This window comes from Corvus brachyrhynchos, unplaced genomic scaffold (genome assembly GCF_000691975.1).
Source record: "Corvus brachyrhynchos isolate BGI_N302 unplaced genomic scaffold, ASM69197v1 scaffold255, whole genome shotgun sequence".
NCBI lineage: Eukaryota > Metazoa > Chordata > Aves > Passeriformes > Corvidae > Corvus > Corvus brachyrhynchos.
Window position 1 is genome coordinate 6,147,066 of NW_008238358.1, and position 18,078 is coordinate 6,165,143.

Consider the following 18,078-nt stretch of genomic DNA (forward strand, 5'->3'; position numbering starts at 1 on the left):
ATGCCCAAGCAGCCCAGGAGCAAAGACAGTGTGGGAATTCTGCACATAAAATGCTCACAGCCTGAGTGCACAGGTTTGTAGTGAAACTGCACCAAGCCTCTGGTGAGGCTCTGGTGAGCCAGTTTCAGCTGACATTTTTCAATGTTTAACACTGCGGTTATTTTTTAGGGGCTCGCAAATGGTACACTCCTTACTGTATGAACAACCCCCAAAAGTCAAGCTTCTAGTCCAAAGGACAGGATTCCTAGTGTATAACTGGAAAAAGCTATTTAGTATGTGCTATGTATTTTCCTCCAGCTCAATGTCAGACAGGTTTGATCCATTTCAATTTAAAAATCAGCCACGAGCATACTCTCAGCATGGAGAATTCAGTGTAAACAGCGAAAAAGCGGCCAAACTGTAAGGAGAGTGTCCTGTAGTGGGAAGCATCACGCAACCCTGCTGCCAGCTCTGCTGGTAATATATGGAACCAGGACCACTACCTATTCTGTCTGCACGCTGGAACCCGACCTCCCCTGCGTTCTAAGTACTCTTCTGTATCTCTTCCAAAAATGTATTTGAAATTATTATTGATTTTGTAATTTTGGCTTTAGGGTTACATTCATCTCTCATATGCAACTCTACCCCATGGGGAATTTTCAAAAACTAGAGTGAGAGAGACCAGTGCACAGATATATTGGTCTGTCCTAGTTTAAAAGACCAACGCTCTGTCATTTTCCCTTACATAAGACAGCATTAAATCGACTTTGTTTCCATTCCCCAAAATATAACTGAGAACAGTAGTATACTCTCTCTCAGTATTTTATGCTCAATTTAACTCCTATATTGCATTAAATGATGTGCAATAATGTAACCCGAAATGCAAATGAATTCACATTTGGTAAAAAGAATCTCTTTGTTGCCTTCTCCTAATAGAAATAATTTTTTTGTAGATTTTAATGAACTAGAAAAACCAAACATCCCCATATGGTGACAAAATTCCAAAGCATGTATTCAAAGAAAAATCTTATGTTACTCATCAAAAACTAATAGATGTGACAGGAGAAAAAAATTAAGCTATGAAGATGAAATTCAAATAATTAGCAATTACGGAAGAACATCTATTACAGTACTTGTAAAAGACTCACCACACGCTAAAAAAGAAAAACATGCATTTCATATTTCCAGAGTGGAATACATGAAATTTCATTTGAAGCAAATTACTTACAGTCATAAACTTCCCTGGAAAATTAAAACAACACATACATACCTTGAAATGAATGCTTCATGATGAGAACTACCGAAGATGTTATCTCTTTCTGTCCTAGAGTGTAATGCCTTCTTACCATATGAAAGATTTTAAGGAACTTCCTCCTAATTTCAGAAGGTTCCCCACTCAGTCTTTTTCTGGACATTACAGAGTAGTCTGTGGGTCTCTTCGAGCTGTATTTGCTGTCTGCCCCACAGGTATTATTCTGGCCATCTAAAGTAGTCTAAAGATGTCCTGCTAACATTTCCCTTTCCCTGGATGAATGCCCTTCCCTGAAACACCTGCCATTTTGGGAGTCACGCATCATCCTAAAAACAAGCAAAATATGGAAAATCTAGAAATACAGTGCAGTTTTCTGGTATCCTGATTTTTGGTTTTGAAAAGCTGGCAATAACTCTGGGAATTTGGCCCTGGAATTCCAGTAACTCCCTGATGGTTCAAACCAGACTGCAGGGCATGAAGGGCAACAGACATTTTGTGTAAGCACTGTAACAGTTGCACGCTTTGAAACTGCAGGAATGGAGTTTGCAAGCAGTAAGCAAAATACTTGGGTATTTATCTCTGCTGCATTTACCTTTCACTGACCATAATTAAAGACAGCTGTGGCCATATGGAGAAAACATAGAACTAGAATTCAAGGATCATTTCTATGCTGTGTAGCTTCTTCTGCCACGTTCGCCAGGTGGTGACAAGTACTTGTCACGTATTTACTCACTCAGCTTCTCTCCAGAGAAATGTGTACAGTGTGGGAGGGAGAAGGGTGTCTGTTTTATACACATCTTGTATAGGAAGATAATATGGTTTGCAAAGGACTCTCTTCTTGTAAAAGTCACTAAACAGTTTGAGCCTGCCCTAGCCAAGTTCTGTCTCCTACCCAAGAAATTATTTTGTGCAGGAAGAGTTCTGTTGCGCTAGAAAAGCCCAGCTATTGGCAAATGTATTTATCATTAAATTTTACTCAGTTTCTAAAATACGTTGTACCTAAGAGTGTTTACCACCCTTAGCTGAGCATCACTTCCCATTACTATCTCACGTCCTATGGCAGACAGATATTTCTACCTTTTTACCTTTACCTGTTACTTCTATTTGCCTCAGAAAACAGAAAAACATCCTTTAGTTTGAATTCTGCACCTGGTGCTTTCCTTGAGAAGCCAAGCAAGACCCCTGACCTGCCTTAACTCCAAGTGTGCCGCTGAAATGCCAATAACCTAAAGAAGCACTTAGACATAATTCATAACTGTTACGTAAAATGCTTACAGAATCCAAGGTGCTATCTAAGTATCTAAGAATAATTACTCAGTGCATGGAAAAATGTTTATGATCCTACAGGATAAGGTTGTGTCCGGAAGTAGTGTAGCATTAGTGAATAAGACTCTAGGAATAGGAACTGCATACTGTAACATGTATACATTAAATAAAACCTGAACGTGACAATTAAGAAAGGTCAGTACCCTTGAGGAAGCAGGACAGACAGACAGGGAGAGGTGGAAGTAGTTATTTTTGCATTAAGGAAACACACTAAAATATGCCTTGCCTTCAGCTGCTGTCAAGATACGCTTTTTGTGCAACAAAAATACATTTAACCTTTTAAAGCCATCACACAAATGCATCCAGTTAAACTCCTGTGTCCAGAAAAAAAGGCATTGAAGCATCTGTTTATTCCTGTAACTTTTCTACTCATGCCATACAGAAATTCTAGAAGTTATCAATCTTTGCAGCAACGCCTGACACTATTCCTGCCCACTATTATTCTATATATATACTATATCCCACTATTGAAACTGGCACAGAAATATTCATGAGTTCTTTCATGTGGGCCCTCATCTGGTGAGGCTGAAGGCACAGAACTATTTTACAAAGGAGAACTGGGATGTAAAGCTGCTCTCTGAACATAGGAGAAAATTCACCCTGAGCAAAGGGCCAGAACAATGCCTATGCATTAGTTCAGACTCAGTTAAGCCTTAAAATAGGATTTAATAATGAATTTTATGATCCACTGGTTATCCACTGGTCTCGTCATAGTGCTGCTTTTCTTCCTCACCCTCAGCACTCTTCCAACAAAGGCCAGGAAACCAGACTGTAACACAAACTTCAGCAGCAGTACACTTGGTAATAATCCTGAACCAGCTGCTTTCTTCAGTTAAATGATACAATGTCTAAGGCATTCTTATAATTTGTATACTGTACTCAAGAGCACCAACCATTTGCACTCAGTTACTTTCAATTCAATGCTGCACTTTTGCATTTTTCATAACCTCCCCCTCCAGCAAAAAAAGGGCAAAACTGTGTGTGATTTACCTTATTACAATTTTTAGAAACTTGGCAAAGAGCACTGCTTGACATACTGTCTTTATCTGGCATTCCTAAAAAAAGAATACAGAACATAAATACATACTGTACATTCTTTAAGTGACGGTGAAGATACTTATCAGTAGAATAGGGAATCTGAGGGTTCAGTACTTTGATAACACACACATTAATCTGCGATTTTTAAAGAGCAAAACACTTATTCAGAAAGAAGTTTCCTTAGTAAACACAAAAAAGACAAAAAGCTAATTTGTGTCAATATTTTAAACAGCTTGCTAAGCACAGTACTTTTTCAAAACTTAATACCTGAAGCATGTATACAGGAGTTATTTACACTTTTTCATTTAACATTACCTGTCTCTCAGTACATGGCAGTAAAATGTGACATTGAGTTTGCACTAATTAGCAATGCTATGCTATGCTATACCATTATCCTGCAAAGAAAACATACTGAACATGTAACATAGGGGACAAAATTTGCAGATGCAATTGCTAGCCATCAGATATTGCCCTGCTTGGCATCTAGATAATCCCTAGCAAATAAACAGAAGTGTTTTGATTTACGTAAGTGATGAATTCCAAAGGCTGCCCTTGGATTCATGTGTACAGCACTATCCCACAGCTTGACAGGTTCTCATGAGGCAGAGACGTAACCAAAATTATTTAGCTATGTAACAAAGGTTAGAGAGCAGCATGTTTACTGCAAGCTCAAGCACTAACCTAGATTCTACAGCCAGTTGTGTAGCCCATCCTAACTAAAAAAATTGAGACAGTTTGTTATATTTATTTTACTAGCAGGACTCATGGCCATGTTCCATGGAATTCATGTAACACAAGTAGTAAAATGCTACATGACATCATCCACTATGTTTTAGCCAACAGGCAGATTTTTATACAGCTCTGTAAACACTTGTATACAGTTTGGAAGGCAGTTAGGCAAGTTCCAAAGTGTTTTCTACTACATGCAGTTAGTTATACTACTGCAGTTGTAATACCAAACTGAATTAAATTTTTAAAGTTCAACACCCAAACCCAGAGAATCTCCATCTCTCCCTCTCTTTCCTTTTCTTGTTTGCTTGCCCACCACCTGATATCTAATTTCTCATACTTACTGTCATTGTTGGAGCCAGTTTCCATAACACCATAAGGAGGAGTGAGAAGTCCAGACATATACTGTCGATATTTCTGAAAGACAGCGATGGCACATTCGGTCAGGTACGGATGTATAAAGCCATTCAAGGGAATATGTGCTATTTACATTTGTGTGTCTCCAGCCTTGTGCTTCTCATGCACACATGAAATATGAGGCAATCAAACGTCTTGACTCTACAAGGTCTGTGTTCTTGACTGGAGCACACACTGCTTTTGTTTCATCCAAAGTTGTGCTAAACCAGTTCCCTCTTTCCTCTTCCCCAAAGCATGACTTTAAGGGTACTAATAAATCAATATTTTACTTAGCTGTGTGATTTCCCACAAAGACTGTTTTAAAGCTCATTTGAAATTACACCACTCATCTGAACTCAAACTAGAAACCTACTTTATTACAGGAATGGAGGCAAGCTAAGGGTTCATAAAAATCACGTACAACAACAGTTTTGGTGTCAGATTTGAAATATACAGGATGTTTTGTGAAAACTCTGAACATTGAAATCCAAGACACTAATTTTGGTTTTCAGAAGCTACAAGGCTATGAAACACACAAACCAAACACCTCATATTATGTATATCCTCACACAAAACCTGTATTAGCAGATGAAACTTTGTAACTGTAAAAATAATGTCCCTTATACCACTATAAGCTACATAATTGTAACTGATGTCAGCAACTAGTATTTTTCTTCAGTGAATGCTGATGACACCATCAGTAAGGTTCAAAGCTCTGTCTAAGGCTTAGGAAATTCACAGAAGCTACAAAAATAACACCAAAGGAAAATAATTGTCCTTTTATCAAATACAAATCATTCAATGAATAAGAGACACATTTTTGTTTCCAATCACACTATATTACTGTCATGGCTAAGGATAAACAATTATAACTCCCTTTTGAAACTGCCAGAAAACAAGCTTGTGCAACAGGGATGCTGATGTTCAGCGTAAATAGAATGCGTCATACAGTCCTTCGGATGTGCAGTGAGCTCAACGTGAACAATCAACCAGCTGAAATTCATGCAGGTTTCAACTAAGCACACATAATAATTGAGACAGAGAATGTCCCTTATAGTGCAATTTTAATTTAAAAGTTTTATCCTTTGCTCTATGGAGTTTGGGTGTACTCACTTTTAAAACGTTGCCTGCTGAATTTAACAATGCTTGAATTATCCTTTATACATTTCTTTTTCTTGGAAATGGAAATGAAAATATCATAAATTCTAGCACTAAAGACTGAATGTCTTGCACTCTAAATAATAACAAAAGCTACAAAGATTACATTAATCTTAATAATCCAATCCTATTTTTAGACAAGCTATTACATCGTAAAGCTTAGTAACATATTATTTAAATCTCACCCATAATCCAGCTGAATACTCGTAGAAGCAAATCTATGCTATATCCCTGGTCAGTCACACAAAACAAATGCCATTTCATTTGAGGATAAAACTCTCCTATTTTCTTTCCCAAACCATTCAGTTTCCTATATTCTGCATCCAGTCCCATGCCTGGAACTCAACCAGAGGAAGAACATAAGAAAGAATTATTTTCTCAGTTCAATTAGTAAATCACACATATAAACTGAGGGAAAAAGTCATTTTGGTTGGCCAAATGAAAAAAAAAAAATGAAAGTGTGTCCCAAGGGGTTGAAATAACATTTTATTCAAATAGTAGATAAATGCTTTGTTCTACCTTCTACTGAATTTGGTCTTGAAATGTGATTTTTAGATGGAAAATTGCAATGTTTCATTTGGAACAAGATAAAACCAAATTGTATAGATGTTTTTCTCTTCTTCTTCATCATCGTTCAGCTGATATTAATTTCTTCATTTTGTTTTTCCCAAAATAGCATTTTCCCAGAAATACTAGTCCACATTTAAGCCACTTTTATAAGGAACTTCAATTGTGGGAAGAGAGTAATTTTATCTTTTATTCCCTATACCGTGTCCACAGCCATCATATACTGCATGGCCTTTTTTTCTGGTTAATTCTCTAGTATTTTTCCTGATTACTATTCTCATGAGGCAAAACATAGAACACAGCATACAATTTCCAAAAGATATGAGGGCACAGCTTCATAAAAAACCTACAGGCAGAGTAAGCCAGAATTAGATATACAACTTAACAGGAGGCATCTAATCCCATTCAGGCACACCTCATGCTCAGGACACCAAAGTTCACCAGGAACAAAAGCAGAGACTCCTGATAGATAACACAGGATTTCAGTACCACTCCCAAATATGTCAGCTCTGTCACGTTCTGCATGAAGGTCCCACTCTGCCCTGGGATAAGTGCACTTATGAGTCTGATACAGCCAACCCTGCGAGCAGTGTTGCCTGTGAAGGAGTTCAAACAGCATTACCAGAAGAGGAATTAATTCAAGGCATGCCCTCAGAAATCTCAGTTGTTCATACTCCTCCAGGACACCTCTGTATAAATGAAACTTCCTTCTATATCTGGGTATCTGAAGGGAGGGCTGATACAACTGCCTACACATGGTCTCTCATGAGGATATCTCAGTGGGTGTGGGCTGACATAAAAGGTATAATTTATGCCTAAACTTGTGTCACCTCATCAGCCAAATTAAATGTCAAGGGAAACTTATTTCAAGGAGTCAGGGAAACACTGTTTGCTGGGAAACCTAAGCATGTGAAGACAGACCTAAGTACTTGCATAAAGATTTGCCAGTATCACATGGAATAATGAAGTTCCAGGCATGAGATCTCTGAAAGCTCAGATAATGAGACCTATCTTGTTACCGTAATGTCTGTAAATGAAAATAAAATTCAGTAAGTTAAATTATACTCATAGGTGGCATTTAAAACCATCCTGAAGATTAACAGACTAGATATTTACAAAAGGCTTTTGCAAAGGTATTCCACAGGTGGTATAAAGCCTGGAAAGGCTTTCCTTATGAGAGATAGCAACAATTATCATTAAATCATCATACGCTTGTTTATTACCAGAAGTCTTCAAGTTTTGTAAATCCAACATGATAGCAGTTTTTAAAGCTACATTCAATGACCTATTCACTCTGCCTTCAGATTTCTACCAATTTATAAACTCTATCATGTAACAGCTTAAATAATAGACAATTCCTATATCTAATCTGACAGCAAAAGTAATAAAGACAGTATTTTTTTTCCAGTTGCTGACCGCCTCATACTCATGCAGTGGTGAAAATTAACACGTTTTGACCTTTTCAGCTACTGCTATGGCCTAAAGCAAAGACAGCTACTGACAAGGAACAGTTGGGTAGAGGAGAAAAGGAAGAAACAGAATCACACGCTTGCCTTACTGGGAAGGTGTGGGGGAATGGTTTCTAAGGCCACTCATTGTCAGGTTTTTCAGTGTGTTTCTTTGCATGCTCATATTAAGACTTTATTTGTAGTTAGCTGCAGTTTGACTCATAGGTTTTCATGACTATAATAGGTTTTCTTCAACTCTGTGGACATAATTAGATATATTTTTATGTGCTAGTATTTAGAAAGGCAATTACTGTAATTCTGATGCAAGCTATCTCTAAATTCCTGAGAAATGCTTATAGCATAAACAAAGTATATAAAAGATGTCTTTGATCTTTGTGGTTAGTCCCTTCTCTTCTGCTGCAAGTAGTGAAGAGCTAATACCTGTTCACAAACATTCCAGAATAAGCCAGATACACATAAAGAATATGGATGAGCCTTTGTTGTCCATGTTCATTGTATACCAAAACCTTAGCACTCTAATGGGAAAGACTCAGGACTGATGAAGGGAAGACACGTTGGGTATAAAGACTTGAACACAGGTTCCACACCAAATACTCCCCCAAGGGCAGCAGCTCTGCAGTTGGCCAATAAGGGCTGTGTAATAAGGACCGAGGCAGTGATGGTTTGTAGCACTGGGGACTCAGGCTTCTGATGCTTCCCCACGCCACGGTGAATCTACAGATACTAGGAATCTGTGGCCAGATACCAGGAATTAAGTGTCTTGTAACACCAGAGAAAGTTTTATTGACCTCAAAATGGGCTCGGTTCAATACATGATCTCTCTTTTCCCTTCTCTTTCTCCCCTACTCATAATCTCAATCACTGTCATTTTTCACCATTTCTGAGGCCTCCTGTTCTGCCTACCACTAACTAGCAGCAGAGAAGGTGACAAGGCAAAGCCCGCACTACTTGCAAACTTGGGAGTAACACAAAACAATTAATTTCAGGTGTAGAAGTCCTAAGCCAAACATCAAGGTGACCTTTCCACACGTATTTTTCAAAACCTTGTGTAACAATTTCATCAGATGCTCCTTTTGTGACTACTGCCTGTGTTCTGCAATATTCCTGTACTAGCTGTCAATACTTCTACAATGGTTTCTCTTGGGGAATATATGCTGTAGCTTGACAATGTGAGCCAGCTTCTCTATTTTCTTTTGACAATAAATAATTGATCACTGATGCTCTCAGTACAACTCTGCTCTTCCTCTAAGTTGGCAATGAACCACCTCCCTCATGAGCATTACTCACAAGGGCACGCCACTCCCATGGTGCACTGTTTCTGCTCTTTTCTCCAGAACAATAAGAACAAAAGCCCCTGAAAGAAAGAGCCCATGAAGATTTTTGGACCCTCTTTTCACTCATCAAATCAAATGGAGATTGCTGTCTCAAAATCCAGACTTTTGCCATTAGATGGGTAAAATCTCAGGTCATCTGCCTGCTATCCGTTTCTGTTTTCCAACAAAAAGTGCCTAATGTTCTTAAGATTTTCACAAAAAAAACCACCCCAGACAAATTATCATATTGTTAGGGATTTTTTGTCCCAATCTTGTTACAAAGGGGAAAACAAAGAACACCCTTGCTTTTGCCCAGTAGTATGTTCTGAGACCCATAGCAGACTCGGCCTAATTCTGATTTCAGATACCGTCTTCCTACAATGTTTACAAATTACCAAGTGTATTGCTTCTAAAAAAGCTCAATCAGAAAATTTCCATACAATTCAGGTCAATGTCACAACTGGATATCACAAGAAGGACCTAACCCATGGCTGTTTAACACTAGATAAGAAATCATTGTTTGAAGCTGGTGCTTCACTCTAGAACACCAAGTATCCTGCCTATTGCTAAGTGTTTGCCTTTGTCATTAACAGAATATAAACATTTGTTGTCACTTAAAGTATAGGTAAGAGAACAGAATTGATGTATTTCTGAAGGAAAGTATGAAGACATATTAGGAAAATGTAATGCTACAATAGCAAAAACATATTTTGTGGAAAAATAGAAAATAATCCATGTGAAGGTCTTACCACAACTTACTGAACAGAAACAGACTGGTTTGTATACGTCAGTCTATCAAGTCATTAAAATGTGACAGACAAGGTCTGAAAAAGCAGAAGTGAAGCACCATTGAGTCATATTCAGACAAAATAAATACAGGAAATGCCTGTACCAAAATTGCTGAATCCTGATCCCAGAACAGGTACAGTTTATGTAACAGCAGATGAATCTGCATCTTTTTCATTTACTTACGTACTTACCATCTTCTGAATGTTTCTGCCTGGCTCTAATCAACTGCGCTTTAGATTTTACTCCATCTCTTTATTTTGGAGGCATGTATTTTTCTGTCACATTCCCACTTAAATCAATTTATCGTGCTTGAAAAGCTCTGTGTGCAGAATCTGCTCTATCACAGAATCCCCTTGATATTTTGTCAAGAAGAAAATAGCACCAAACTCTCTGAAATCACGCCAAATAGCAGACTTGGCTACCAGATAGAAAGCCAAAGATAAGACTGCACTGCAAAAAATCACATCCAAGGAAATTAGAGCATGGGCACTGATTAAGCAAATTACACAGCCTATTCTGCTCCATCTAACTTAAATATAGAAATGCCATCATACAGTTCTCCAATTCTGTCTCCTAGAGAAATCCACTCAGGAAATGCACTTGGGTGGAGACAGGACTTGGCAAGGAGGGGTGGGAAAGATTGCATTTACTTTAAAGAGGACAAAGAAAACATACAAAGAAGAACAAACAATCCATTTGATTTATGTGTTTTCTTTTACTTCAATTGTGTAAACATAGAATAGATAATGCATTTACAGGAAAAAAATACTTAACTGCCTTTAACATGAAGTTTGAGTTGTCAAAAGTGGCTGAAAAAGAGCATTATACATTTTCATATTTACTTTTTCACAGTGGTATCTTTAAAATCAAATGATGATGTCACCAACAGTGCTTCAAACTCAATATAAGATCATAAAAGAAAGCTGTGCTCTCATTCCTTCCTCTTTCATTATCACATGTAGGAGAGAAGCAGCAAATCACACCTTAGCTGGAATTTTCTGAACAATGCAGTGACAGAACAGAACTCATTCTTCTTCAAACTGTTCTGCAACACTAACAGTTGTAAACCTGCATCTTTATTAGCAAAGCCAGCAGATAAATCTCAAAAACAAAGAGCAGAACAACTAAGAAAAGTGTGCTATTTAAACACAATTTTTCTTACCACTACAGCCAACCTTTAAACTTACATTAACAGGACTTAGACCAAGCCAAGTCTGGAATCATCTCTTGGGTCATGCACAAGAGGAAGAACAATTTCCTGAAGCTCAGGCACAAAATACTTCCTTTTACCTTCAGACAGTCATACCTCTTATTTTCACATACACTATTACAATGAGTGGATAAGCACAGGTGTGCTCTTTCAGATGATCTCAGTTTGCAAAACAGGCAATAGGAAACTGAGGCTGGCTTTGTTCAGTTCCTCACCTGGGCAGCTACAGGCTGCCTCCGACAGTATTTCTTCTATATTGTGCGCATCCCTGACTTTTTCCGGAGCAGAGCTTCAGCTGAGACAAAAGGTCATACAAGAGAGGTATTTGTGTTTGCAAAGTGTTTTGACAGAATGGTAAATTCTGTAATTGTGGCAACAGAAGTGTCTTGTTTCTGAACACATATCTAAGCCTGCAAAGCAAGCAAAAAACAAGGATTGTGTGTACTTGGTAAGCTGGAAGTCAGCAAGAATCTCTAAACCAAGTTCCTGTTCCACCCTGAGAGTGCCACCTTGTAAATACGGAAGGCCTGATACATATGACCAAGGTATCTTTGCATGAGTGTTGTGAAACAGACTTCATCTGAAGAAATGGATGTTAAACTAGGTGTGTGCTGCTGTGATAGAGAAAAACTGGAAACCTCCTAGTGCAGGCTGTGCTCTGACAGTGGGCTGAAGTCATACTACTCCGTACTAAAATTCTGTAAGGCCACCACAAGGTCTCTGCCGTAGTTAAGTCTTAAAAGTAGGTTTTAAGTGCAACTTAAATGACACATTCGCCTTATTATGACACTGTGCACAGCAGTGGCTTTATTCATGGTTATAAACAGTTTCTTTTCTTCCCTCCCATTATATACATATTTAAAAATAGATTTGAAACAAATAAAGAAAAAGCAGACTGCTGAGCTGATCTATAACTCTGGTTTTCATATTTATAACCTCTGAACACAGGAGTCTAGATATTTGTTTTCATCTGGAAGGAAATTCTGGGTTAAATATTAATTCCCCTACAATCAATACAAACCTCTTAAGTATTTCACTGGGGTCAATCTAACACTGTTTTTGCTTCTCACAGAAACAAGCATACATCAACTTCCAATACTCATCTAATATCAAAGGCTTCCTTTTCATGGATAATTCTCCAAAGTGATTGTTTCTATTCAATTGCACATAACAATAACAAGGATATTTAAAAAGTGTAAATACGTAAACATATGATTTCCCTTATAACATTAGCTTTTCATCAATGCTTTTAATATATTATTTTGATTACTGTGTGAGCTGCTTTAAAAGCAGTTTGTTCAGCTCCCTCAGAAACACTGCTGAAAAATCAAAGCAAGTACAATACAAAATAAGAGGGGAAAATGTAAAGACAAAGTAAACAATTATATTTCAGCAAGTATGACTGAACAGTCTATTCCTTCCAGTGGATAGAAAAGAGTGTGTTCTGACAGAAAAATCACTCACAATCAGACTGGTATCACTTAACAGGACACCTGGGCCTCCAATTCACCCAGCAGTCTTTGCAATGACACCACTGGAATTACCTCATCAGCATAAACCTCTCATGGGTCAAAGCTGCTCAAATCTGGAGTCCCTTTCATGCACACTGTATTATAGTAAATGATGCGTGTGGTACTTCCCCACAGGAGTTCACAATAATGTTTCAGCTATTTTGTAACACAGTGTTTAGTTACATGGTTTTACATCCACATTTACAGTCCAACATCTCATGGCTCTCATGTCTGAAGTTCCATATAAAGACCTCTAAACAGTCTGTTAAACATAATCTCTTTTTGTACAACAGCATCTTGTCTGAAGATTCCAAAATGTATTGGATGGGAATGATTGACTTTTATCAAACTGAAACGCAGCATTAGTAACAGTGATTCAGCTGTGCCGTAACGTAAGGATTAGGTAAACTGCATTAACACTCTGCAATGCAACAGCTTTATTCAGATGGGGCAGTTTTCAAGGTTTTTCCTACAGACTGACATGCACATGCAAGTGACTTTCTCAAATCAAAGACAAGTTACTTAGCTGCCAGTCCCTCCCCAAGACTGAAAAAGCCCGCACACAAATGCTGTTCTGCAGCTCTAACCCGGAGTCCTGCTGTGACTGCTTGTCGTACAACCCTTTCCTTAGGTAAAAAAGTAAAGTAACAGTATTCATCTCAGCTTAGCCCTAGAAACATTTTCAAACCTCACGACAAGAGGGGATAGTGAGGAATGGAGGCACACAGGGGTGGGAAAGAAGGAAGAAAGTCCCACTGGAAGTTAAATGTTAGAAAAGAAAGAAAAAATGACAAGAAATAAGAAGGAAAGGAGTGGAAATATTTTAGGGAACAATGGGTGAAGGGCAGGAGGGGAGTGCAATACATAGACTAAATAGACTCCTTCAATCCACTTATCACTAGGAGTGAAGATACTTCAAGGGAGAGGGCACACTATAAAAATAAAGGACAAAAAAAGAATATGAAGCGGCTTATGGATATGTCTAATAACAAAGTCCCTCCTCTCTTTTTTTGCCACTGAAGAAGCAGTTCACAGAGTGACAGAAACAACTAGGTTGGAAAAGACCTCTGAGATCATCAAGTCCAACCTATGACCTAACACCACCTTGTCAACTAGACCATGGCACTAAGCACTACATCCAGTCTTTCCTTAAATACCTCCAGGGATGGTGACTCCATCACGACTCTGGAGAGCCTGTTCCAATGCTCAATCACCTTTTTTGTGAAGAATTTCTTCCTGATTTCCAGCCTAAACCTCCCCTGGTGCAGTTTAAGACTGTGTCCTCTTGTCCTATCTGTTGATGTCTTAGAAACAGGTATACAATTCCACGACAGGCAGAAGCTTGGCTCCTTAAATCTGGCTGGTGTTGAGACAGTTTAGGCTTAAAGACTATGCAGATTGAGATGAACAGCACATAATACAACAAGTCTGTGCAAATTATCCAGTCACAAGCTTAATCTCTATTTTCCATAGTGAGGCATGCTAAATGTTTGCAGTATTTTTCATTATGTGGCTCTGGGATGTAAATTATAAGAAAAATTAGAAGAAAATAGAATATGTGAGTTTTAAAGGATTAGAACAGTATACACTAGGCAGAGTCCAAACTACTCTGTGATTCTGAAGAGTGACTTGGTTAAAGAAATGATGAAACATTCTCACAGATTAATTCAGTTGTGTAAAAAAACCCCCTCCAAATCCTTCTAGTTACCATTTTAAAATCACTCAAATTGTGGATTTTTTCCAATTGAGTTGAGCATCAAGTATATAGACTAGTTTTACTAGTTGACAGCTCAGTGTGGGGAGGAATTTAGTATTAAAAAGCTTTTGTTTTCTATTTATTTCATTTTCTGAATAGGCATTTCCTTCACAATATAATGTATTAACATAAAAAATTGTAAACTTGATTTTCATTCCTCATTATTAGTCTTCATTCTACCTACAATCTGTCATGTTATTTATCATTAAGATTAGAGCAGCATTTGAGATATGCAGTGGGGCACAGTAATGAAAATGCACCGTTGAGTTTCTTAAGCGAAAAAAATCCTAAAGGGATTTTAAGGCTGAACACATTACCAAAAGAGAAAAATGAAACAAAAAGAACATGAGAAAAACGAAGACACAACGTAATGAAAGGTAAACTACAGAACTAAACTGAATAATAATCTTTCCAGAAAAAGAAAGATGGTGAACAGAGGAGAGCATAACATCAGTCTCCTCCTTTGTCAAAAAGAGTCCTGAAATGGGGTCCACCTGTGCTAAGTACTACACACAAAATAAAAGGTCAGATCCTGTCTCTTCCTCCTTCCAAACAGAAACATCTATAGTGCAGTTAGGGGCAGGATGCAAGCAGGCAAGTGACACAGCACAAAAGATGCAGACTGGCACGATTTCACTAAACCCAAGATGAGAATGTTTCACCAGGGATTTTTCTCCACGTAAAGCAAGTATGATTATATTGGAGCATAAGGTAATTGAGAACAAGAAGTTCACAGATTTGGCATTCATTGTAGGACAGACCTCCAAAGGCTGAAACAAAAATGCCTTAGGAAACACTTTCCCATCTTTCTTTCAAATGGTATTTGCTACAACACTTTTGCAGTGAAGCTGTACCACCAAAAAGGGATGCAACTAATAAAAAAATGGAGCCAACCCTGTCCCAGACAGGGTTGTAACTAGATACAACCAGATTCCAAGAGACCCAGGTTTTAAGTTTATGTAGGACTACACAAATGAGGATGATGATGATGATGGAAGACTATAAACAAGCAACTATAAGAGAAAGAGAAAGGGGGTTACTGATGACTTTCTAACACACCACTGAACTTAGCCACATACTATGAATGTAACAACACAGCAGTTCTGCGAGGCAGTTTAGGAAGGATACTCCCCAACTTGAGAGGCAATGAGAAAAGCTGATTCTTGCACTAAGACAACTTCTGTCAAAGTGGCTAAAAGATGCTCTTAGTGAAACATCTGTGGCATTTAGGCTGTCATTCTGAAAGACCTGACTTTTAAAAGTATATTCTAAAACTTACATTTGGTTTTAAAAGTTATCTATTTGATAGACAATTCATTAGGAACTGAAATAATTTTCTGAACTTCTGCGTTTCCATTCCACTGCAGCAAACAGCCATTTCTTCTGGGCATCCCCTTACACATGGCTAAAAATAATTTCATTAGCATACTGAAATCTCAACCTAACCACTAGATGGATAGATTTCATTAAGTTAGGGCATGCAGTACCAGATCATCAATTTTGGAAGTAAAACATCTTTCTAGTCCACTGTTTTCAATAACTCACTTTTTAGATACCTTTGTATTTCCTGCTCATACCTTACAGAATCATGTTTCATTTTTTTTATTTAAAGGATGAAAAAACAGTATTAAATACACCAGGCTGTGCTGGGGAGGCCCCACCACCTGCTTCGCATGAGCCCTGGCTGTTCTTGTTCTGAACCAATTGGAAATGATGTATTACAAGGAATAATATTTACACAAAGCAAACACCAGTACTAGATAAATACACTGTTCTTACATGGAGAGCAAACTAAATTGGTTTCCAGTAAAAGAAGAAAAGTAACAGTGCGTGATATTACTGCACTATGATTTTAAGTAATTTCTGTAGATTAGCATATGAAGACAAATGGATTGTTTAAGACTTATATTGCAGATTTTGAAAATCCAACACAGGCAATACAAAACTCTTTGCAAAAAGCCTTGCTAGGAGAATGCAGTAAATAATTGTGAATCTGGCTATGCAGTGGCAGCTGAGAGGAGAAAGCATCTTGTCCACTCATCTTTCTGTCCATTTCTTTAACAGTGCAAAGTTCCTGGCAGTTTTCCCAACCTTCTCATCAAAAGCATACCCAAACAAACTTTAATTGTTGTTTCTATTATAATTGTGGCCACCACGTGTCAGACCTCCTGTACTTCGTTCTGCTCCCCTGCTTTCCTAACAAAATGCAAACTTTGCCTAGCAGGCAATTCCTCCCTTTCCCCCCTTCTTCACAGACTCTTCTGATTTCAGTGGAAAAAAATTAACCAAATTTGAGATAGAGTTCAAACAGGGTCCTAGAAGCTATACAGAAATTAGCGATAGGAGAGAGGTCCCAAATAAAGTGTCGCTACTAAGAGAAAAGAGGGCAGCACTCTTGGACATGCCACTTCACTGGGTAACAGCCAGCTGGCTAATCCTCACAGGTATAACTCCAAACACCACATATACTGTCTTCCATCAAACAGATACATCAGGGAAGTTATGGCAGTATTTGTAGCAGGAAAGAGCAAAAACGAAAACGAAATAAGCTTTTTCACTCCTCCCTCTCACAGAAAAACTTTTTGATCATTTCCACTGGCTGTGATTATATTCTGACTTTATTTTGCAATTTCAGTTCTTATAATTAGCAATTCTTCTAAGTGTTTTCATTAAGACCATGCACAGATGACCTAAAGTTGTAACTTTTCAGTTTTTTGTGGATACTGGTATTGAAAGTGCTGAGCACCCAAAACCAGGCAGCTCTAGCTTGGAATGCACTGTTATTGCCTACTGTTGCAGTGATGGAAAATATACATGAGCATTCTTATGCAGTCCTGATTTTAAAAAAGCAGGTTTTATTGAGAAGTAATCTGATATACTTCATCCTTTTTCTGACAGCAAGAAGAATGATTTTTGTAGCAAGTGTACTGCTATACTGGGATGAGACTTTCAGTCCCTCTAGAAGACAAGACGAGGTCACTGGTGATACTAGAGCTAGATGTCTTAATTGAAGGGCTACCTAATTTGCAACATCCTGCACGTCAATCTATTTTTGTAGGGCTCTTTCTCTGTTGTGAAGCAATACAGACAAAGCTTGTTATTGTCACTTTGACACTGTGTATCCACTCACCATTCAAAGAAAGTCTTTATATAGACTATACAGTAAATAAGCTACAGCATGAGTCACACTGCAAGAGTCCATGGTTCTTGAGTATTATGAGGCACCAGAGGAATCAACTGACTTGCATATGAGAACAAGGCCACAAGTGTAACTATAGAACTGCCTTTAAGAAATGTTTTGTTAACAGAGAGAAAAAGCTGCCTTCACATCTAGATCCACTTCACATAATTCTTCTGGTATCTTAAAACTTTGGAACTACATTAGAGACAAGTTTTGCAAATCATATTGTAATAAAAATCAAACACATGGAAAGTAAGGCAATAATTTTTTTTTCCATTTAATAGAACTATTTTTTCACGTGCATTAATTTCTGTTTATCTGATCTGTTTTCCTTTGGCAGTACTGAGGGGAATTCAGTGTCAAACAATGAGGAAACTGTACATACATGCCTAACATATTTAACT

The 18,078-nt window shown here is 37.9% G+C and overlaps 1 protein-coding gene across 5 annotated transcripts in view; it reads right to left on the reverse strand.

The window, feature by feature from the left end:
• RAPGEF4 (Rap guanine nucleotide exchange factor 4) overlaps positions 1-18,078 on the reverse strand; it is a 158,617-nt gene that overhangs the window by 77,372 nt on the left and 63,167 nt on the right. For all 5 annotated transcript variants that reach the window (XM_008634754.2, XM_008634756.2, XM_017735607.1 and 2 more), the window contains 2 exons: positions 4,669-4,741; positions 3,548-3,612 (listed from right to left, as the gene is read on the reverse strand). In XM_008634754.2, coding sequence (XP_008632976.2) covers positions 3,548-3,612; positions 4,669-4,741 — 138 coding nt within the window. The remainder of the gene's footprint in view (positions 1-3,547; positions 3,613-4,668; positions 4,742-18,078) is intronic.